This window comes from Pholcus phalangioides, unplaced genomic scaffold (assembly GCF_987345545.1).
Source record: "Pholcus phalangioides strain wild (caught in Gottingen) unplaced genomic scaffold, Ppha-v1.0 ptg000005l_1, whole genome shotgun sequence".
NCBI classification, from domain to species: domain Eukaryota; kingdom Metazoa; phylum Arthropoda; class Arachnida; order Araneae; family Pholcidae; genus Pholcus; species Pholcus phalangioides.
In genome coordinates this window covers 8,129,969-8,154,288 of record NW_028301598.1, presented here as the reverse complement: position 1 = coordinate 8,154,288, position 24,320 = coordinate 8,129,969, and the positions used below count along the sequence as shown (strand labels likewise).

Here is a 24,320-nt window from a genome sequence, read left to right as displayed (position 1 = left end):
TTAGATTTGCCGTTATCTTACTGATCAGCACTTATCTTATTATTTAATGTGAACCTTGGCAACATTATATTTTTCTTTCTATGTACCTACAGGCAATAAATTAAAAAAGGACTGATTACAAATGGTATGGAATTTGGTTCATTTTTGTGATATGCTTTCATACAAGTATTGCTGAATATTGCAGCCACTTAAAACAAAAAACATCAGTTATTATCAAGGTAGCACATAGGGATGGACATAGAGGTAACAAATTCACCAGTTCCCTATTTTTTTTTTTTTTTTGGGGGGGGGGGGCAATGAAGTCACACTCCATGATGCATCAAAAAATACCTGAAATTTTAGAAGAGGGGGGTAAAAGTTTAAGCATCCCACAAAACACTTTCATTCAGTAAAGACCCAGGTGTTTTGAACACTGGTCAGAGATGATGCTGTACTCTAATTTACCTGGGTGCCAGGTTATTGGCCAAATCTGGGTCCTTTTTGAGTGAAAGTGGGTCCCTCTCGCAAAAAATTAAAGTATACCCCCCCCCCCTTTCACTGGAATCAAATAATTCATTATTAAAAACATGTTCAATACACAGGTTCATTGGAAAAAATATTAATTTGCCAGCTTATAACTAGGTTCTTTTACTTTCATTTTCTACTATTACTCATGGTCCCCACAAGAGTGGGGCTTATAGGGCCCGGGATGATTCTCATTTTCTGTTTTTTCATGATATAAATTCACTACTACTAAACCACACATGCACCTCGTCCATATTCCTTTGCGGCACCTCTAACGAATTGGTACATGTTGGAACGTGTGTGTACATGCAATCAAACCTGACATGAAGTTTGTTTCTGTGTAATATTTGTTATATGTAGTGCTGCCAACTGCCACCAGCTTTTCTAACTATGAGTGAAGTGTAATGATTGAATAATTTATCGTTGAAGGTCTGTTGCTCTGTGGTGAGACTTTTTAATGGAGAGATCGGCTTGCATTTGCACCTCGAAGTTGAAAACCATGGGAAACCAACTTCAGCAAACCATCACTGAGGTGAAGGTGGGGTTTGAACCCGGATCCTTGCGATGTGATGCGAGTCCGTCACCATGACCACTCGACCACCACAGCGGCGCTATAAATTCACTGCAGAACGGCCCCTTGAAAAGTCTATCTGGGGGTCAGCCAAAGTTTCCAGCCTATGGGCCATGCTACTACTAAACCCAGACATGCACCTCATCCATATTCTTCTGCAGAAGTTCTAACGAACGGGTACATGTTGGAATATACCATTGTCTGCTACTAGAGAACACGTCCCATGGGACACACTAACAAAATTTTTGTGTGCCCCTTTTCTGAAATTCTGGGTATTTGACAGCGGCATCTCTGCTGCTGGATTTTAGGAACCCAGGCATCCCAGAGTGACTTCAATGGTAGGGTACAAAAATGCGTGCTTGCACTGTATTTAGTTGCTGCCCTGTATGGAAGTGGTATATTTAAAAAAAAAAAAAAAATTAAATAGAACAATAAGAAGTGTCAAGAAATTTGTATTTATCTTTTACGTCCCATTTTGTAATAAAATTTCAAACCCTGGATGAAATAGGAGAACATTTGTCAGTATCTATAATAAGTTCAAAGAGAGAAGCTAAACAGACTAATTCCAAAATAAATGATAGGTAGATGATGCAGAATATATAGTAGATGTCAGGTATGGGAGTTTTTTGTTTTAAAATAAGGAGCATGTACATAAATATATTAAAAGTATGAATAGTTGCACATAATTTGTAAATATCTTTGATTCAAATATTTTTATCGTAAATACAGGGTGATTATAAAAAAACTATCCCGACATATGGGCCCCTAACTATCATACCATTCACAGAAACTGAATGAAATTTTGGCATAAGGTATTTTGATGTATGCGCTCAAGAATGATATGGAAAACAACAGTGTCACTCTAACAGTTACGGTTACAGTGAGAAAATTTCGAAAATATCAAATGGCAACACCAAGTTTTTTGTATTGGAATGTGATCTCCATTGTGAAAAACCATAAATAGTGTTCGAACGGCAACTGTAGCATGAAAATCACCGGCAGTAGATAGGCTAAAAGTGAGGACAACCAATAAGGACAGAGAAGCAGCATAAAATAAAGCATTTTATTGTGTTTCACAAATTTTCCACATGACCTTGTAGAGGACTAATCAGGCTGGGATCTCAGCCGAAGAAACGGTGTGACGAATGAAACGAACATTAATGCTCTGGTGCACGGCAAAGTCCTTTTTACTTTTTCCTTGCCTAGCTCCGGGGATTTTCGTGCTACAGGTGCCATTCCAACGCTATTTAGTGTTTCTCAGTATGGAGATCGCATTCCAATACAAAAAAATTGGTGTTGCCATTTGATATTTTCGAAATTTTCTCACTGTAACCGTAACTGTTAGAGTGACACTGTTGTTTTCCATATCATTCTTGAGCGCATACCTCAAAATACCTTATGCCAAAATTTCATTCAGTTTCTGTGAATGGTATGATAGTTAGGGGCCCATATGTCGGGATAGTTTTTTTATAATCACCCCGTATTTTTGTCATTCATTAATGATATTGTCAAACCTCACAAATGTTGCATGACTGCAGAATTTTAGCGAGAAAAGGAAATTCACATACCTAATATCACATGAAGAAGAAGTGCACAACTTTTTAAGTTCACAAGCTAGATATACGATATGGCTAGCACTTGCAAACCAGAAACTGGTGTACCATGATTCCCTATCATGTGTGTATTTGTGATGGCATGGTCAACAAGTGTGTGTATATGTTGCCACTGTTATTATCTTATGTCTGGCAAAACATCATTCTCGCATGTGCCCTTCTTTCCCTCTTCTGCTGTTCCACAGAAGGCATTCATTTATCATTGAGTGAAAATATTGTTTTCCCATGTTTATTGTAACCCATACTCTGATTTCTTATTTCAAACTAATAAATCTTACATATAGCCGCTCTCTGGAATTTAAATATTAATTGTGAGTCAGATACTGCTATCTATGGATAGTTCTCTACTTCAATTTATATACATATACTAATTATAATACCCGGCGTTGCCCGGGTTTTCTTGAATGAAGCTTTTTGGATCATGTGATATCTCCCTCTTTCTTTGAGGGACATACAAACCGTGTTCAAGTTGAACTAATATGGCGACTTACAGCGCGACTCATGAAATAAACAAATCTAGATTTAAAGAAACGTAGAAATTAATATATATATATTTTTTCTTTTTCAATGGGTGCCAAGTATTTCGATCCCCTCCCCCCCCCCCCTGAAGTTATAGTTATTCATCTGCCGGCTTCTGCTTCAAAAAATAGTAAAACTGTGGAATTTCTTCGATGTACTTTATGATCCCATAATTAATTTTAAAACAATCTAAACTATATGAATTTATGCAGTTAGACAATAATTTTCGTGATTGAGAGGATATAAAAAAATTTTAAATCAATGTTATCGCATGGATATCCAACTGAAAAGTAGGTCCGGCTAATTAGTTCATATATAATTTTCTGGGCTCTGTATATATCTCTAAGCGAACTCAATACTTCAAAAATCTAGAATTCAATAAAATTTTTTAAATTATTGATGTGACAGAAAACACCAAATTTCTGCATTTCTACAGTAAAATCGGCAATTTTAACACTGATTTCTATTAGGATTACCCTTTTCCTGACCCTCAAAGCGATGCTGATGATGATTATGACATCTATTCAATAAGCCTCGTTACTGGGAGGATCGAAAATGTGGCCAACCATTATAAAGGCATAAATATTATACATATACTGACAGCGTTGAAGAAATGACAAACCATTGTAAAGGCATATACACGTCAAATGCATTGCTAGGGAACCACGGTAACCAAAGTAAACGTTCGGAAAGTGATTGTTGAGGCCCAAAAACCATTATTGCCCAACCATTTTTTGCCCATTTGGGGCATTTGCCCTGCTTTGATGAAATTTTAAAGTAGCCTATCGTTCAAGTTGGGTCCCATTTGGTATATATGCAAAATTTGGCGACGATCGATCTAAAATTGTAGATTTGTATAGAGAACATACATACAGACACACAGACAGAAAATCAGTTTTATATATATAGAAGATGTCCAGCATCCCTTTCCCATATATTGGTAACTTTTTAGAAACAACATTTGCAGGCCTGATGCAATCACTTGGCAGGCCACATTTGGCTCATAGGCTGGTGGCCCACCCCTGGCCAATAAGTATTAAACAGACACAAGTCTAATGAAACAAAAAAGGCTTTCATGGCCATCGTATAAATTAGAAATAAGCTTAAAAGCTTTCTGGTCTTTGGCAGACGTGAAGCACAGTTTTCGTCTTTTGACATTTCATTTGCACGAGTGGCGAACATTTTCAAGAAATCATTACATAACGGTGGGCAAAAGGCTACTACTTACACTTTCTCCCAGCTGTTTTCAATGGGATGGACTAAAAAAGCTGGGGTTTACCGTATACCGTGCAGTTGTGGAGAAGTGTATATAGGCACTACAAAAAGATTGATATCGACCAGATTAATCGAGCACAAACAAAATTGTAGACTGGGTCAGGTTGACAAGTCAGCTGTAGCAGAGCATGCCCTGACCAAGGACCACAAAATTCTCTTCACAAACACCCGAGTGTTATCCAATGACATGAGATATTTTCAACGTATTTTTAGAGAAGCAATCAAAATTCAAAAACACAAGAACTACTTCAACAGAAAAGAAGAGAGGATGAAAATCAACAGTCTTTAGTTTCAAATTTTAAAAATAATGAGATTGAAACCCAAGCATTATCCGGAGCCCTTAGGAAAAACTTCAGCCAATGGAGAAAACAGACTGGTATCCAGACCAATCCCGACGAGGCAGTGTGACTCAAGCAGGGAGAAGCCGGAAGAAGTAGCCTTTTGTGCGCCGTTACATGATTTCTTGAAAATGTTTGCCACTCGTGTGAACGAAACGTCGAAAGACGAAAACTGTACTTCACGTCGGCCAAAAAATACAAGTCTCTGCTAGATTTCAATCGTTTCATCCAGTTTGAAGACAAATCTTCAAAGAACACATCATGATGATCACAGGAGCAACTTCTTTCAAACCTGGAGTAAACTGGCTGATTGCAGAATAGAAGATATTGAACAATTCACCAGCTTAGGTGATAAAATAAAAACTATTTGCATCCTCCCTCCAAATTCACTACCTAGCCTGTATTACAACACACTAACAAAATTGATATTATTGAGCCCTCTATGATACAAGATGATGACAAGTTTGCTGATTATTTCATTTCTGGATGCAAAATGAGTTAACCTAAAAAAATCAATACATAGAATTGTGTAAAAATAACAGGTAAGTACCATCCATCATCAAATTTATTATCAAGAAATAAAAATAGACATGAGTGAATGGGACAACTCGATATAGAAATCCTATCAAGGATTTATAATACTTAATTTAAGTACATAAATTTCCCAAGGAAATCAAAATCAAAATGCTGAATATTTGAGTTCTATAGAAGTTGTACTACTAAAGCAATGGGGGGGGGGGGAGGGGGGGGAGAGAGAAAAATATATATATATACACACAATCAAAATATGAAATCAAAGAGACTTTTTTCCTTACTTGAAATAGCTGAGTCCAGTTTCAGATCCAAGAAAATCGATGAACCAAAAAGCTGCTTCTTTGCACTGTGAAATCACATTTTCAATTACGAGTACCCAGTCGCTGATCACACCACTGAAAATAAACAATTTAACTGATCAAACTGTTCACCATCAATACAAAAAGTCGTGTAACATGATACAGTCAGTTCACGATAAATCAAACTCTGATGAGTTGAATATCTGTTCAAGTATAAGTTTTCACTATGTTCTCAAACCTTCAATATTATTTTAGTGTCAAAATTTTTCCTAATTTGAAGTTCCTTTAAGTCCGTTTTTTAGTATAAGATGAATATTTTAAAATTGTGTTTATTCTCCCAGTGAAAAAATAAAGGTGAGAAGTTCATAATTCAACACATTTTTTGGCCCCGCCTCTCCAAATTTTCTAGGACTGTTTACCTAGAAACTTCAGCCTTAAAAAAAAAATTTTCATAAACACTGCCCCAAGTTTTGATGTGAATACATTCTTTGTGCCTTGAATAGCATGGTAGGTAATGACAATTAAATTGGCATCAGATTTGTCTGTGGAATAGCTAAGAGATGTCAATGTTGCGAATATGTGTGCAAAACGATTCCATTAAGAAAGCAGGCTGCGAGCCTGGTGTTCAGATGGAAAGATATATTAAAAACTAGAGTTGTATCATTGAATGTGTCTTAGAAATGTCTATCAGATAGCACCATTGGTTTTTATCTGCGTTACAAGCCTCTCGAGATATGGCATAAAACAATTCCATTACAAAAGCCAGCCACAGGTATTGTACACCCTTGCTGAGTTGGCCTCTGGCTACGTCATAAAATGCCACGATGGGCGATTCTACTTATCTGTTTTTGATAGAAAGATCGATAGATAATTATAACAGGCTATTCCATTAACACCAGTGGTTGGCATCATCAGGCGATATTAAAGGCTGACTTCAACAAACAGACCTATAACTTATTACAGGCTGAATCATTGAAAAATGCTGATTTTTTTAAATTACTTGAGTTTTTGGTATATAATCAAACATTGGTATATATTACTTGAGTTTTTGGTACTTAATCAAACAACCAATAGTTTTTTGATTAAGTACCTAAAAATCTACAAAACCACAATTTATTTCCTGCCACAGAAGTTTTCCAAAAATGTACTCATGTTTTTCTTTCTATAAATTGAACCTAAAACTTGCATTATAAAATTTGATTTGAAAGTCCACCATATAGTGGTGCTATCCAATTATGTGATGCTAGAGATTAGAACAGAAATTTGATTCATGTAAACTTCTCACATTTGATTGCCACTTTTCCAAAAATGAAAAATCAGAGTTTTCGTCTCTTACAGATATTATGAAACTTCACATTTGGGTGAATTTTGTTCAATGATATTGGGACATTTTCACATGTTTATTTACTAAAGAAAATGAACAAAACTGAACCCATTAGTCATTTCTATGCCAATAGGTGAAAATGTAAAAAAAAGCCCATAAAATGTAACTTACCCACTTTTGTTCTTGTACCTTAGATATGTATTAAACAGGAAGCACACGCTCAATGGCAATATACTATTTACAGAGCATACTGCATAGTCTAGCATTTCAGGACGGTTCTGCAAATATATGTCATGTGTCAGTCTAATAAAAATCAAGATACAAAAAATATCTAAAAATAACAGTCCTTTATATGCATCTACGTGTATATTATGCACACACACTGTTTAGTCTATAAATAGATAAAAAGAGCATTATGATCAGATGTCTCCACTGAGAATGGCTGCCACAGATATGGACAAAATATGTAAGAATAATAATTCATCCGGCCCAAAATCGTTCTTCACACAAAACAGTGATACCTCGGCTAACTCAGATAATTTGTTCCAGAATCATGTTTGTTAGTCCAAATGAATTTTCCATACGTTTCTATGTAAAATTGTTTAATTTGTTCCTGGTACTGCCAAAAACTTTAAGATAAGCTTGCTTTTTAAACAACTAAGGAGCGCTATAAAAAAAGACAAAAACTGACTAAAGTCTAAAATGAACAGCGTCGAAAAATTTAATAAATGACAATTTAAAAAAAGGTGAGATTCTACCAACACCAATGCATTTTCTATTAGCAGAATTTTTCATTTTACATGCATTGTTTCAAAAACTTCCAGTAACAGAAGTGGAAGTACATCTGAAAAAATATTTTGAGGTGGACATCAGTTATTTGAGCTCAGGTGACAATAACTCTGATGATGACTGGCGCAAAATTTTAGCTAGCGACATGGCTGTGTTAGGTTACCGTATACCTGTATCCAGAGGATCGAACACATATATTTAAATGGAGCTTTTCACACGAGGATATTGGTGTACTTGCCAAAAAAAATATATCAAATGCAACAGAGTCATTGGTGACATTGCATGCTAGTTGAACTCAACACAAAGTAGTGATTCTTGAAATATTCATTCATCTTTTCGTCCATCGCGATTGTGCGAGAGTTGTTCGACGCTGAATTTTGTAACAAGATAAACAGTTATACTATGTCACTTTTATTTTTTATAGAAATATTGTCTGATGCAACCCTAACCCCAAATCCCTCTCGAATGGAATGCGTGTAAAATAAGTATAGGTCATGGACACACATGCGTGTGGGAGTATATGGGAAAACCATGTACCTATCCAAGATAAACACAGCTATATTTTTTTCTCTCTGTATGGCAGCAGCATAGTTAACTTTCAAAAGGAAATAAACCTCCATGTTATAGAACTACAACCTCCTCCAAATATTGGATATTTACAACATGAATTTTGTTTACCTTAAGGATTACTAACAGTCACTCATCCGGGGTCACAGGTAATCAGCTGATTTATTAATTTCAGGTATAAGTCTCTTTTCTAATTCCATAGAATGCAAGGAATCAGATTCCTGTTGGCCATAACAAATGTGTACAATGAATGTTATTTTCAATTGTATGGATGTACCCAAAATTTTCTTCTATTTATCCGTTTTTGTGGAAATAGTGCAGGATGATTATAATTACAATAAAATATCAACTTCAGCGCTGTTAGAATTGCTAAAATTTTGATTTTTTTTCCTCCTACTCCAGTTCATACTGTACAGGGAGATAAGGAGGTGAACTAAACACTGCATCGTTTTTACTCATTTTCCTGGGCTTTGAAATTTTTTTCAGTAGCACTCTGTGAGAGAGAATAGGCAACTCGACTTGTTCAAGTCAACTCAGCTCTCAAGTAGAGGCTACTCAAGTTGAATTTGAGTATCCCAGTGTGAGAAGGCCCTTAGTATGATAGGGGACTTTATCATAAAAAAAACTTCTGTTTTCTTCATGATCAGTTGAAATGAATAAGTCTAAATTTACTAACCATACTTGCACTAGCAAGCTTAAGAATAAAAGCAAAGTATGAATCATTGTAGATATCACAGTTGTGCATAAACTGCAGATTTTCTTCCCGAACAACCTGCTGGATTCTAACAGGCATCTTGTCCAAGAACAGCCCGTGTCTCTCTCCTTTATCAACCAGACGAGTCAATTGGCTCAAACTGTCTCTGTGACGATGCACATTACCAGGACTAGATGGAGACTGCATCAACAAACCTCTAAAAGAGCAGAAAAGAGTAAAATTTTGAGCAAGGGTTAAATGTTTGTTATTTCAATGATCATTTTGATTTTAAAAAATAGGATACACAGCAACAGAAACGTTAGAAGATTACATTTCGCAACTAGAATATTGTGATGTCAGCAAAAATAGTGTGCATTAACCCTCTGGCTGCTCATCCCGCGATTTCCACAGGCAACTCAAATGTAGCAAAATCTGCTCATCTCGCGATTTCCGCGGGCATGTGTTTTTCTTCCTTTATTGAGAAGCGCATACCATTTTTTCCCCATTTAACCACTGAAAAAAATTATGTACAGTATTAGACGTTTCATTTACGTTTTGGCCAACAGATGTCATTAGTTGTCCTCTAAATTGCGGCATTTGAAGGCATGTGGTATTACCGTTCAAACTTCACTTTTTGAGTGAAAAAAATTACACAATTTTTGAAGCAATTTCAGTCCACAAATTGAGCAGTCAGAGGGTTAACAAAAAAATAGCCAAACTTGTTTTGGGATGCAATTAAACAAAGTTCAAAGTTAATTTGCAAATCAAAGTTACTGCACAAAAAAAGTTTGAATTATCAGTTTCATAAAAACTCTAATATGTGTATTGATTGATATAAAATTGCAACTTAATCATCAAAATTCGCATCACTGTAGAATCTCTTGATGGCCCTTGAAATGTTATTCATACAAAAACAGTTCATGCTGTTACAAAAGTATTTCAAAATCACCAATATTGCATTCACTTTTTAAATTTTGTCTTTATGGATCAACTGCTGATCAACGCAACAGAAGTAACTGTATTCTGGCATTTCTTGTAGAATTCCCCCCCCCCTCCCCAAACTGCCTGTTTACTTGTCATAAACGCTTTTTTTTCTACTGCAAAAAAAAAAAAAAATTAAAAAAAGTCAAAATTCACAAATAATTTCAATGTTAAATAAATAAAATAGAACTCTCAGGAGGGTCCCGCAAACTTTTAAATTAATAAAAAAATTCAAATTAATGAAGTTGCATTATAATAGAATCTCTTAAACAATCCTGACAATGATGTTATGACAGGAACTTCTTATCACTCACCTACTGATATCTGTTGATGCATCATTTTCAGATTTTTTAAATGAAAATTTCACTGGATTTTTGCGGGGTGTCCTTGGAGTTTTTGCCACTTCATCCAATTTCTCATAAAACAACAGATAAGCATTCCAATATCTTTGGCGATTCTCTGGGTAGGAACAACCTCAAAAAATATTTTTAAAAAGTAATTTCAGTCAAAGATTATTGTTTATCATGGTTCTTACTCTTTCGAGTCTAAAAAATTCAAAAACTTTCTCATAGCAATACAGTAAAACCTTGTTAAGTCGTCACCCTGATAAGTCGTCACTCCGGTTAAGTCGTCATTTTTCTTCAGACTCTTCCAGCTCTCATAGACCACAATGTTATTAAACCCTCATTTACTCGTCACTAATTTCGGTTAAGTCATCATTATGAAAAAGTTTGAGAAAGAAGAACAAACTATTTTTATGGCTCCTATTAAAAAAGAGCATGTTAACAGCATTGCCATATGCTTAAAAGTTACCATAAAATCCTATATACCCAAACGGAACAGTTTAAGTAACAAAAGTTACACAGGGGAAGTTCATTTGCCGACTAAGGTTTTTGGAACGTTGGGGACTGTTCAAGCTATATCTCATTTCTGCCTGGGCTCCATTGGAGAAACTGGACAAACCGCCAGACACCCAAGCACTTCGTCCCCCCCCCCCCGTCCCGTCCCCCGGAGAGGGCGGGCAGGGCATCTCCGGCAAAATCAAAATTTATTGATGTCAAAGATTGATGTCAAAGATTACATATAGTGCAAGGAAAACAAAAATTATGTAAATTGAAGAATCAAATTAATCAAGTTAAAGTCAAAGTGCAACAGGCACGGATAATAAATAATCATAGAAAGCATGGACTCTACTAATTTAGGGCTTGAAATTTAAACAAAATATCTTTGTTGAAAAAAATTAGACATTCTTTCCCTAGTTGTGGTCTTCTGTTTACTTTTCCCTGCCCAGGGCCCCTCCACCAAGTCAAAAGTGTTCGAGATTACTTTGTAGTTGCATAATGAACTACTGATAAAGAATTCAAACACTAAAATTAAATTTGATGTATATGTAAAATTAATGTGCAATAGAGTTTTTTGTAATGAAGAAAAGCTACTTATTCAAACGCTTGCTCTGTTAGTTTAAATTAAAAATTACTAGCATAAATCAAAGTGTACAGTACATTTCACCACAATAATTTAAGTAATAAGAGATAAAAAAGATAAAAAACTGCTATTATTTTTTATTCTTTTGCAATCTATAAATTTTATTAATATTGTTATTTTGATTCATACTTTAATAAATGTCATATACTTTAAATTTATACGATTTTCATAACATTGCACATTAAAACTGATGGAACTCCGCTTAAGCCGTCATAATTTTTAGATAACTTAAGGTGACGACTTATCGAGGGTTTTACTGTATTTGAAATTCATGGATGTTTGTATTTTGCAAATTAAAAAAATTGAGCTGGAAGTATAATGAACCACACATAGGGTAGCCAGATATCCGGGTTTTTCGGGACAATCTTAATTTCGGGATTTCTTCTCTGTTTTACTGATAAATGTACTGTCCTGAAAAATTATTTTGGGATGTCTGTTTTGTCCTAGTTTTAAATTTTTGTAATCAAAGATTGATGAAATAAAGTAACATTTTCAATATTTACTTGGCAGAACTGTTTTATTGTGAAAATTCAGAAAGCCTACATGCTTTTTAGTTTTGAATTGAGTTCACAGTGTCATCAACACAAAATCAAGTTAGGATGGAACAGGTGTCTTGGGCATCGTTATGGCAAGGGGTAGACAACTCACTACCCAGATTCAAGTGCACCCTCACCAGACACAAAGCTAAATTGTTAATTCATTGTACAGGGTGGTACAGAAGTCCTGGTCTGTTTCGAAAAAAATATTTTAAAAAAGCTGTAAAAGATAGAGGCAAACATATTAAAGAATTTCAAAGAGACAGTTTTTTCCTACTTAATACAAAATTTGTACATCACTCATAGTGACGCGGAGGATGTCAAGCCTATATAGCGTTTCTTACCATGTTATTTGTAACATTACGTGTAACATAAGTGGATTTTTTTTTTTAATAATTCATTTTTATTTTATTTCTTCATTTTCTTTTATTTATTGATTGTTGGGCTGTTGCCACTAAACTTTTTAATTGAGTATGTGGAGATTTATATATAAATTTTTTTTTCCATGTCTCTACTTGCATTGAATTTTGGGCAATGCAGCATGGACCTGTTTTGAAAAAAAATATTTTTTAAAAGCTGTAAAAAATAAAGACAGACAGCTCAAAGCATTTGAAAGAGAAGATTTCAAAGATGTAACAAATAGCATTACAAGAAATGCTACATAGCAGCGGTGCTCCGCGGAGCCCTTGGGACTCAGTGTGCACTCTCCAGGGGCTCCGGGCCATTCTAGGAAAATATAAAAATAAATAAATTTGGAAAAAAAATATGGTTGTAAATTTTTTAAATAATGAAAATAAATCAGAAATTTTGATGAATAAATCAAAAATAGGTCTACAGGGCTATATCACAGAAATGTTTTACAAAAAAAGGTTGGGAACTGCTGCTATAGAGACTTGACATACTCTGCGTCACTAAAAGTGTGCGTGCATGTAGAAATTTTATAGTAAATATTTAAAAACCTTTGGAATCCTCTCTTTTGAATTCTTCCAGCCTTTTCTCTAACAGTTTTTCAAAATCTTTAGCAGTTTTTTTTTTAATATTTTTTTTTCAAAACACATCAGAACTTCTGTATCTCCCTGTACTATTCAGAAAAATTAATATCATTTTAATGACTGTGCCACAGCCATGGTCCCCTCACATCTTGGACACAGGCCTCTTGAACAGACTCTCATAAATATTTTTTGTGTAAAGAGACAAAAAATACACTTTTAAGATTTGTCACTGGCCCCAGGGTTAGAGACATGTTAGCCCCATCGATGGGGGCCACGAGCATAGCCATTTTGCTTTGCAATACAAAATAATTTTTCAATCAATACATTCCATTACTAAATATTGAGTGTGGAGGCTTGGTAGGGCCACAACTGTTGCACATCCCAACAAGGGTGACACCCCATATAAATCATATTTCATCCCTATGGAGGTGGTGACAAGACCCAGGCTTCATCATCAACAGACACATTTAGCAATTGCCCTATCATTCCCTCTGAGAAATATATTCTGTTTTTATTAAGGAATTTGTGTTATGTCCTCGTTTTAATCAACCAATTCAGATATTTGTCCTGGTTTCACAGTCACATGATCTTGGCACATATCCCACATCTCCTCGGTACACATCCAGGGGTGACAACTGACAAAGTCCATTTTGGAGCAGTTTTGGAGCAGCAAAATATAGGATTTTTTTCTGAGCAGATATTTATAAATTGGGGCAGCGAAATTAACATATAAGAATAATATTGTTAATTCCCTTCCCTTTTCAAAATAAAACAACTGCACTGTCTTTTGTTATCAAACATTTTTTCATCAGCTTGTTTTTTGTTTTTGGTGCTTCAGGCTTTTGACACCTCGCTTGAAAGAGCAGCTGTCATAAAATTTTTCACACCCGTCTATTTAAGATGACACACTTTTCGCTTACTGAGGGCACTATCTGCTGTCTGGAACAGCAGCAGTTTAAATGGGCTAAAAATTTTCTATAAGTTTTCAATTTTTTTATACTTGGAAAGAAATTGGAGAGAATTTTATACAAATACAAATACAACGCCACAACAGGCAAAATGCCCAACGAGGTGGCTGATAAAAAGATGCCCATAAAAATATGGTTGTCATATGTTTCAAAAATACAGCAACCCAATTAAAAATGCAATTAACAGAATCAATATGAAGAAGAATCAATAGATGAATCTATCAATAGATGAAAAGAATAGAAGAATCAATATGATGTTTGGCGATTCAACACTTGTTATTTGGGTGAGATTAGTGATTTGACACTCGTTATTTGGCGATATTGGTGATTTAACACTCGTTATTCGTCAAAGTTTCTAAATTAGCATTCGTCATTCAGCAGACTTGCTCTTTTACTCCCGGAATCAAAATGTTTTTCACGAAAATCAGAATTTGACGCAATGACGATCGACTATAGTAATTTCAGCTGCTTGAAGTGGCTACCTTTTTTTTTAAACGGAAACTGACTCACATTTGCGCTTTAAAGCTGAAAGACTGTTGCAAACCATCTTCAGTTGCATGATAACCGATATTATCGGTGGTTTCACGATGGAAAATCTGACGAGAGCCGATAGTTTAAATAACGGGCTGCAGTTATCCCAATCCGATTTTCAGGGACAAGGTCAAGCATGGGGACTTGTCGGAAAAAATCAAAAATTGATTCGAAAAAAAAAATCTGCTACCTTCTCTCTAATTTTGCATACTTTTCTGGACTTCTGGCAACTCTTTCAATGAGAGACCAGATAGATTATCGGTCCGACATGCTTGTAGCACTTAAAAAAAACTGTCTTGGGCTAAAATTGCGAAGGGTAAATAAAAATTAAATATTTTTTGATTGAAAACTTTCGTTTAAATGTAAAAAATACCTCTGCAGTGTTTATAAAGCGTGAAAGCACACATGCTTAGCCCGGAAATTTTTTTTTTCCAACATTGTACATCATAGCTGCCAACTTTTGAAAATGAAAATTCGGGAGATTTTCGCGCAAACCCGTATTTTATGCTTAAACCACTCCCTAATAAATACAATAGGGATTTTTCCAAATAAAATAGGGATTTTCCAAACATAAAAGTTAAAGCGTAGGGAATAAAATCCCTCTTCAAAAACTGAAGTGAAATTAAAATAGGGATTTTACAAACATGGAAGTTAAACCCTTGGGAATAAAATTCCTACCGAAAAACAAGTGAAATTGGAGGCCAAAACTTCAGTGATGTAAAAATAAATATTGTGTTCAATCAGAAACGCTTCGAACAAACATTCTGCGTGAATGACCCCAAAATCATCGGAAGATGAAGGAAAAAAGCGTCAATTTTTGAAGAACACTGACTAAGACACTTGCTTGATTTTTTTTTCTTTTTTTTTTTCATTTCACGAGTAATGATTACAGTCTTTCCATGACCGATAATCATGTCCGTAACACAACTTGTACAAAAAGGAAAAGTCGGCCCTCTTCTGGAACGTTTGATGAGAGGAAATTCATCGGAATAAGTGTCTTTAAAATTGATTAAATATGTTTTTGCTTATCAGTATTCATAGTACGTGTGGCGTCATTTCAAAAGGGGAAAAAAAAGAGTCTTCATGCCCCGAAAGAAATTCCTTGGGGATTGTTTTCATAAGCGGAGATTTTTTTTTAATGAAGTAGGGAATGTTTAGGGACAATTTTTAGTTTTGTTATATCGCACGTACGTAACTTCAACAAAAGAAATTTTGACCATATGCGCGTCACTATAATCTTCAATTATTATCCAGGACTATTGGCTGCTAAGCCATTTCCCTGCGCGATAAGACAAACAACTTTCTTGTTACCATCAGAGGGTTTTGTAAAACTTCCTTAAAAAGGGAATTTCCCCATTTACGACGTGTGGCGTCATTTCAAAGGGGAAAAAAAGATTCTTCATGCCCCGAAAGAAATTCCTTAGGGATTGTTTTCATAAGCGGGGATTTTTTTTTTAATGAAGTAGGGAATGTTTAGGGACAATTAGGGATTTTTTGTGATTTTCTTAAAAATTCGGGAGATTTAAGAACTTTTCGGGAGGTCGAGTGATGAAGCTAAAATTCGGGAGATTCCCGAAAAATTCGGGAGACTTGGCAGCTATGGTACATACAGTGTAGTCGAACTACTTTCCAACAGAGACCTCAATTTCTTCAAGGTCACGAGATAGCGTGACCACAGAAGATGGGAGGAGGTGGTGCTGAAAAGTACAGAGGAATAAAACATGCTCTTCTTGGGAAGAATTGTTTTGCGGCAAGCAGGAGCAAAAATTTTTTCCGTCCTTCCCGAAATTCTGGGCATACTGAAACAAAATTTCCTATTTTGGCTATTTGGTGCAGAGAAATATGAAAATACACTAATGAAACAGGATGGCACAAGATTTTGGCACAGTGCGGCACAATTGGTGCCACCCCCTGTACATCACACCTCTGATTCAAATGAACAAGAGCTTCATATAGGGAGCATTTCAAGAAGATTGAGGCAAAGAAATAAACTATTTTAAAATCTACTTACTAGTGTCTCTAACTTTGGCTTTGTAAGACCCACCAAAGCATTCAGCTTCTAATGTCCCATCATTCATTTCTATTTCTTCAACAGTTGTATCATTAAATTTGAACCACTTCCCAAAATTTGTGCCACTGTCATTTCTTCAAAAGAAAATATTGAAATGATCATTGATTTATAAAATAAAATCATATTATGTATAATTTGGTTATTTTTTGGCAAACAAAAGTAAATGAAGGAAAATAAACTGCTAGAACAATCATCATTTGAAAATAAGGGTTACCAGATTTTGGTAAGGTCTGATTGATTGCAAAACACTACTACTACTACTTAACTTTATATGTAAACTCTGGGGAACTTATAATGAATTGATACGCATATATACATGTTCGATTTTATAATGAGGGCTGCCAAATTGCAGAACACTGGCACCCTGACCAACTATTATCAACTGAAACACAGCATTTGTACAAATAATTACAATCAATGTAAAGTGCAGAAAAGCAGGGTGGCACAACTGGCATCACAGCCTCTTGTATTTCTGATTTGTGCCATAACTTACATAAAACTGAAAGTTTTTCCTCATTTAAAATCGGATGATGTATTTTGCTCTGAAAAAATAGACATTTTACTCATTTCGTAAAAGCATGATTTTTGAAAATATGGATACCTGGTAACCCTAAATTCAGCTGATCTTTATAAATATTGACATTATAATAAAAGTATTTAACCTTGAAAGGTTGGGATGAGAATAAATACTTAATGAATATAAACAAAAAATATTTTTTTTTGGTATGAGATGTCAGTAATCAATATTTGGTGAGGATCAATATTTTTGTCTGAAAAATTAAATGGATCATCCCATCCATTCCTTAGGTTTTTATCAGTGATGATACAAATCATTTTTGGAATAATAACCCAAAGCTTAAACTATAAGATTTCACATTGTTTTGTGTGTATTCAGTTTGAAAGGTTGATAACATTTTTACTTCACACATTACATTAATGAGCTGGAGCATTCACGTTGTATTATTTCGTTCATGGATTTGGCTTTGCTGCGTATATTGGAGGAATTTTATCCCCAGAATCAGCAAATTTTGAAGGTAGAGATTATATATGAAAGGATTTGTTTTTCCTCAAAGTAGCGAAATCTGCAAGTGTGGATTGTGTGCAAGTATTCATGGTTTATATCCTGCTTCAGAGCAAATTTTTGGATTGTAAACCATGATGATAAGAGCAAAAATATTCACTGATTTTCCCCAAACCTCACGTAGTTCTTATTGACATAACAAGTCAGCTTTTCAAATACACATACAAAGCCACAACAGGCAAAATGCCCACCAAAGTGGCTGAGAAAAACATGTCAATAGCAAATAGGGATGTCACATATAAATTATCTAAAATACAGCAACCCAATTAAAAACTTAATTATAAAAACTAAAGACTATTTATGCATGATAAAATATAATACAATGCCCACATAAAAAATGTTTATGATTGTCTTATCTAAGTATGGATAGCTTCTCGATTTATAAAAATGTTTATCATATTTCTTTTTAAGCGTGTCAGTTGTGTTTGAATCCACAACCCTGAGAGGTAAGCTGTTCCATTTATTGATAACTTTATTGGGGAAAAACTCCCTGCAACACTAAAACCTGGAGTTGTCCCCTTGTTGAAGCAGTTGATTGATGGTGTAGTAATAACTCAGGATCCATCTTATTGAAATTTTAAGCACCTCAATCATACCCCCCCCCCTTTTACTGACATCTGTGCTCTTCCAATGTAAACATCTTCGAAAAATCAACTCTCCCTTCATAGCCAAAGCCCTGTGTGCCATCAAGAGCACATGTAGCTCTTCTCTGCAACCCCTTGACCAAGTCAATGTTCCTCTGTAAGTATGGTTTCGAAACCTTACGCCATACTCCAGTCCAGGATGAACTAGGCCTCAAAAAAGCAAAAGAATGACTTTAGCAGCATGCAGAGACCTATTTGAAAATGAAACCAAGCCTTCTATGCACTTTTTTGACCACTGCTGAATAATGTTTAGAAAACCTAAGCCGCTTGTCAATGAGAGAATTCCCAAATCAGTGACCGTAGTTGCATCTGAGATAGTGACACCATTCAACTCGTAAGAGAACTGTGGGTTGTTTGAACAAAAATGAGCGACCATGCACTTGTCAACGCTAAACATCATGCTCCATTTATTTGCCCATTCTCCAATCCTGTTTAAGTTGGTCTAAGTTAACTTCCTATCGCTTTGATTCCCGACTACCCCCATTAGCTTCACGTCATCTGTGAAATTTCCTGAACCCACGCTGATTATCCAACAATACATTATTCTCGTCTATCCACTTCAACAATTGTCTTTTGATAATAATTTCCAAAATTTTCGAGAGGGAGTTCGTCAAACTCACTGGACAATAATTGGACACAGCTTCTCTACTTCCCTTTTTAAATATCGGAGCAACATTAGCAAGCTTCCAATCCCTTGGGACGATACCCTCAGCAACACTATTACTGTATATTTGTGCGACTGGCCCCAACAATTCATTAGCACATTGCCTGAGGACCCTGGGATGGATATCATCTGGTCCTGGTGCTTTGCTTGCACATACATTTTTTAAAAGATTTAGGAACTCCACGTCTTCCACTTGAATATCTGAATATTATTGCTATATTACACTGAATATCCTTCAGAATTTTATTACTCCAAGCAACACCCGTACATTGAATATTGTTTTCTCTATTTAAAACTAACGCGAAAAAATTATTGAATTCACTAGAAATGCTTGCATTACTGTCTGCCCTATACCCTTCTAACGAGAGGGGACCAACTGTTCTTTTACATTCATTACTGACTGACGTACCTGAAAAATGATTTTTGGTTAGCGACACTAATCAGCCAACCTAGATTTACTTTTTTTTTACTATCCTTGATCCCTTTCTTCAATGCTCTTCTTTTTTTAGCAAACAATGGCAGGCCCCCTGTAAGGTTCAGGAGAAAAGAGGTTGGAAAAAGGCCGAGGAGAAACAGGAGTCGCGAGAGAGAGAAACGAGAACGGGTTGAGACATTCGAAAAAGAGAGGAGTGTAAAAGTTTGGACCGAAGAGACAGGACGGTTTCGTGGAGGTGTTGGATAATAAATTAAATAAAGTGTTGTTTTCTTCCTTTTGGGAGTCTAGAATCCAGTTATTTCGCCCTGGAATCGTAGTGGAGGTACAGCCGAGGACCTACGACCAATAAGAAGAAGAGGGGAACTTTACTGGCGCAGTCGGTAGGATGAGGTCGTAGCTTCAACGACTCAAGATTGCGAGCTGAATTCGAAGAAGAGTGTCCTAGCGACGGTGGAACCACCCGGTTCGTATAGAAGGATAGTAGCAGCATCGAGCACCCACGCTGTTTTTTTTTTTCGTGAAGTCAACCCGACAACCGGTGCTGAGAGGGGCAATCCTGCCCAGGCAAAAAGGAGCAAGTGTTGTACGGCGGTATCGAGACGATAAATAAAGATGGCGTATTTGGCAAAGGGGAACAAGGAGGATCTGGAGACCATGGCCGCCAACTTGGGGGTAGAAGTCCGATTGGAGTTCAACTTAATGCAACTAGTGAGTACCATACAGGAAAGTGAACTGTACAACGAAGCGACATGCAGAGAGATGCTGAAAACGATCATAGGCAATAGGAAAGAAAGAGAAGAGATGGAGATGGAGGAGAGGCGTAGAGAGAAAGAGATGGAGATGGAGGAGAGGCGTAGAGAGAAAGAGATGGAGATGGAGGAGCGGCGTAGAGAAAAGGAGATGGAACATGAACTCGAAAGACTGAGGATCGAGACAGGAGTCAGAAGAGAGGAGAATAATCAAGCTGGGCGCGGCAGAACCCCCAGCCGGGATTTCCAGAACATGATGCAAAAGTTCAGAATGGAAGAAGACATAAGTCTGTACCTGGTGCTGTTCGAGCGGCAAGCTCGTCGCGCGGCCTTGGCACGGGAAGAATGGTTAGCTGAGCTCTTGGGACTTCTTCCCTACGAGATGAACCAGTTAATTGCCCGCGAGCCGGAAGAGCAAGTACAGGACTATAATCAAGTTAAGGAATTGTTATTGCGGAGATTCAAACTCACCCCAGAGAAGTTCCGACAGATGTTTTCTTCGCGCCACAAGAATCAAGAGGACACCTGGAGAGATTTCTACCACGAACTGTGTACCTATTTTGATGGATGGACGGAGGCTTTGGGGGTCACGACGTTTGAGCAACTAAGAGATTTAATCATCAGCGATCAAATGAAAAAACGCGTTCCAGCAGATTTTAAGGAACACTATCTGGACGAATGGAGTGATATGGTGTCACCAAGTAAGCTATCGGAGAAACTAGATAGATTCGATGATGTGAAGAGGACTCTGAAGACACCCTTTCCTAGTGACAGGACGAGAACCCCAAGACCGGTTCATCAAAATCCGAGATGGAAAGCCAACGGAAACCAGAGGCTTCAGGGTGAGTCCTGCCCACCTAAGGCGACGATGGGTTCGAATTCCAGAGAGAGAGCTGCAGTCACTTGTTACGCGTGTGGAGCAGAAGGCCATATAGCAAGGTTTTGTCCTGCAAGAGGCCAGCAGGAGCCATTGAGTCGGGCCCAGGTGAACTCTGTCCAGACAGAAGAGGGGGACACGATTGAAGAAACCACAGTTCTAACAGCACATATCACGGTGCCGGCAGCTGGTGTTGGTGCGGACATTGACACACCGCAGACCGTGAGTTTGAAATGTGGTCAGAAGACAATAAGAGGCGTAGTTGATTCTGGGACCCAGATCTCAGTCGTTAGATCTGATTTGGTTGAGATCGACGACAGTGAAGGCGAGGGGAGAATAAGGATCAAGTCCGCATTTGGCGAAAGTGAGATAGCCCCTCTCAAAATATGTATGATGAAGATCAGCGACGGCAAACACGGATACGTGCCAATTACTTGCGCAGTGTCGAGTCGCTTGATAAATGAAATGCTAATATGTCCGACGGCATACGACGCACTCTTGGAAAATGTACCAGTTCCAAGTCCGATCAATGAGCCGAGCCGTAGGGACGGTGTGTGTACTTCATCTGCCGATGGCAAACAGAAGGCCAACAACGGCAATAACAACGATTTTTGCATACCTAACGAAGAACTTGAAGAGAGGATCATATCCCAAGTCGAGAGCTACTTCACCAACTTCAACATCATGAAGAACAACTTTCTGCTGAAACAAATCCAGAGAAACAAGGAGGGCTACATCAGCCTGAGGTTGGTCTCATCTTTCAGGAAGGTCAAGACCCTGACCAAGGACTGGAGGGTCGTCCGGTACTGTCTCAGGAACTCGAACAAATTCCAAGTCAACGGAGGAGGCACTAAAGTGCGCTGTATTGTGCCCGTACCGGCTTGCGAGACCAGATGCGCTAAAATGATCCCGGTCTGCAACATGCCGTCCGAGGGAATGACACCCGAGTCAGTGTCGCAGTTTATATCAGAACACGGAGAAGTCGTCGACGTGGCAGTCGTCAATCGAGGATCCAAGATACCATATGTCTGTACGAGGCGCTGTCCCTACGTCAACGGGAACATGGTGAAGAAGACGCTTGCCCTCGTCAAGTGCAAGACCAATCGGGACGCGTCCGCATCCGAGGGCAAGGCCTCGCAGCTCAAGGAGATGAACAACCGTTATTTGCCATTCAAGGGTGGTATGGCCGCCGCCAAAGTAGCTGCTACTGCACGGTACAACACTCGCCTACCAGATAGCGTCATGCGTTGGCCTGAGGGACCCGAAAGGGTGATACGCAAGATAATGCCGACGCCCTGTCACAGTAGCAGTGAGAAACCGAGTTACGCTCTTGAAGCATCATCATCATTTAAAAATGATGGATGTGCTTTTCGATGATGGGACGTGTAAGGTTCAGGAGAAAAGAGGTTGGAAAAAGGCCGAGGAGAAACAGGAGTCGCGAGAGAGAGAAACGAGAACGGGTTGAGACATTCGAAAAAGAGAGGAGTGTAAAAGTTTGGACCGAAGAGACAGGACGGTTTCGTGGAGGTGTTGGATAATAAATTAAATAAAGTGTTGTTTTCTTCCTTTTGGGAGTCTAGAATCCAGTTATTTCGCCCTGGAAGCGTAGTGGAGGTACAGCCGAGGACTTACGACCAATAAGAAGAAGAGGGGAACTTTACTCCCCCCCTCGTTCACTTTTATAATTCCATGAATGTTTTTTTCTTTTCAAGATGAAGATTATGCATGCTATCCATGAACCATAAAGGGTGCAATGTACAAACTTGATTTTTATGTATACAGGGTATGACGTCATGCAAAACAGAGGACAGCTTCATACTAAATTCTTTCCATTGACTTTCTACCCCGATTGATTCCAACCGATCTTTGAAAATTCCTGCTATTCTTTCTCTCAAAACATTAAAATTGGTTCTTCGAAAACAAGGAACTATATCTCTGTTATGAGGTTTACTTGAAGAAAAATTACAGAGAATACTAACAACAAGATGATTACAAGAAGAAAACTTGTTCACCACCAAAACATGTTCAACAAGATCCTCAGAAGTAATGAGAATAAAATCCAAACTATAGCAGTACCTCTAGTGGCTTCTGATACAAAAAATTATCGACCACCAACTTGAGAAAGCCTTTCTCATATTGATCTCAAGCCAATAGGTTCTCTCAATCGATACCCAAATAATTAAAATCCCCTAATATTACTGCCCTCTTATGTTTACACAGGTAAGAAGTTTTTTCATGAAGCTTGGAGATGTAATTTAGATCCCGATTCGGTGGATTATGGCAAACTCTTACAATATCACGTGGCGTTTTTTGTTTTCAAGCTCAATCCATATAATTTCAATCTCTCTTCTCTGGACTCAAACACTCTCTCATTACACTCTCTAGTCTTCAAACATGATTTCATGATTATATTACATGAAATAATGATACATGATTTCCCATTATATCACGAGAATTCACCTCCTTTCTTATCCAATCTATTTCTTAAAAAAGTATTGTATCCTGAGATGACACTAAGTAAAGTAGTAAATGCAGCCAGCATTTATGGTTGTAAATGCAGCCAGCATTTACAACTTGAAAAATTTTCTTAATTATACTAAACACCTGAGCTTATGGTAAGTATAAATTTTCTGCTCTAACTTGAGAACTCTCATGTGTTATTTTTCAACAACTTCATGTTGAACTCTTGGCCATATCCTTCTGCTCCTTTTCTTAAGATGGGTATCATAGACAGGAGCAGCCTCCTCATTTGTTTAGATTTGGCCTTTATCAGTTGCAGTTATACTATAATATCCCAGGTTCAGCAAAATGGTAACAGTTACCCTACCTTCCATTCCCAATACTGTTGCAAAACCTCTGGGAAATCTCTGCAGTATGTTACTTCTTTACATCTACATGATCCACAATTCATGTTTTACTATTTGGTGTCAGAGTAATGGGCAAAATTTCCTAAGCTCTTCCGAAATGGGACACCATAGAATGATGATGATCATCATATCCTGAGATGTGTAAGAAAGATTCATCCCCATTGTCTGCCCAAGATTCTGTAATGGCTATAAGATCCAGGCTTTCCACAGCTATCATAGTTTTTAAAAAAATCTTTCTTATTACCTAAGCTCCTGGCATTTATCAGCACAAATTTTAATTTGTAACATTTGTAACATGATTCAATGTCACTCGAGAAGCAATCCAAGTTAGAGGTGGGTGATTCCCTGTTAATACTGTTATCATGATCATTAACTAACCCACATTCCCATCTACGTGGTCTGAGAGTAAAA

General features: G+C 37.1%; 1 protein-coding gene across 2 annotated transcripts in view; it reads right to left on the bottom strand.

Moving 5' to 3' along the window:
• Positions 1 to 24,320, bottom strand: part of LOC149085974 (ubiquitin carboxyl-terminal hydrolase 24-like) — a 212,670-nt gene that overhangs the window by 60,905 nt on the left and 127,445 nt on the right. For both annotated transcript variants that reach the window (XM_089232271.1, XM_089232272.1), the window contains exons 44-48: positions 16,532 to 16,665; positions 10,323 to 10,482; positions 9,010 to 9,244; positions 7,149 to 7,255; positions 5,636 to 5,749 (exon numbers count right to left, since the gene is read on the bottom strand). In XM_089232271.1, the coding sequence (XP_089088397.1) occupies positions 5,636 to 5,749; positions 7,149 to 7,255; positions 9,010 to 9,244; positions 10,323 to 10,482; positions 16,532 to 16,665 (750 nt within the window). The remainder of the gene's footprint in view (positions 1 to 5,635; positions 5,750 to 7,148; positions 7,256 to 9,009; positions 9,245 to 10,322; positions 10,483 to 16,531; positions 16,666 to 24,320) is intronic.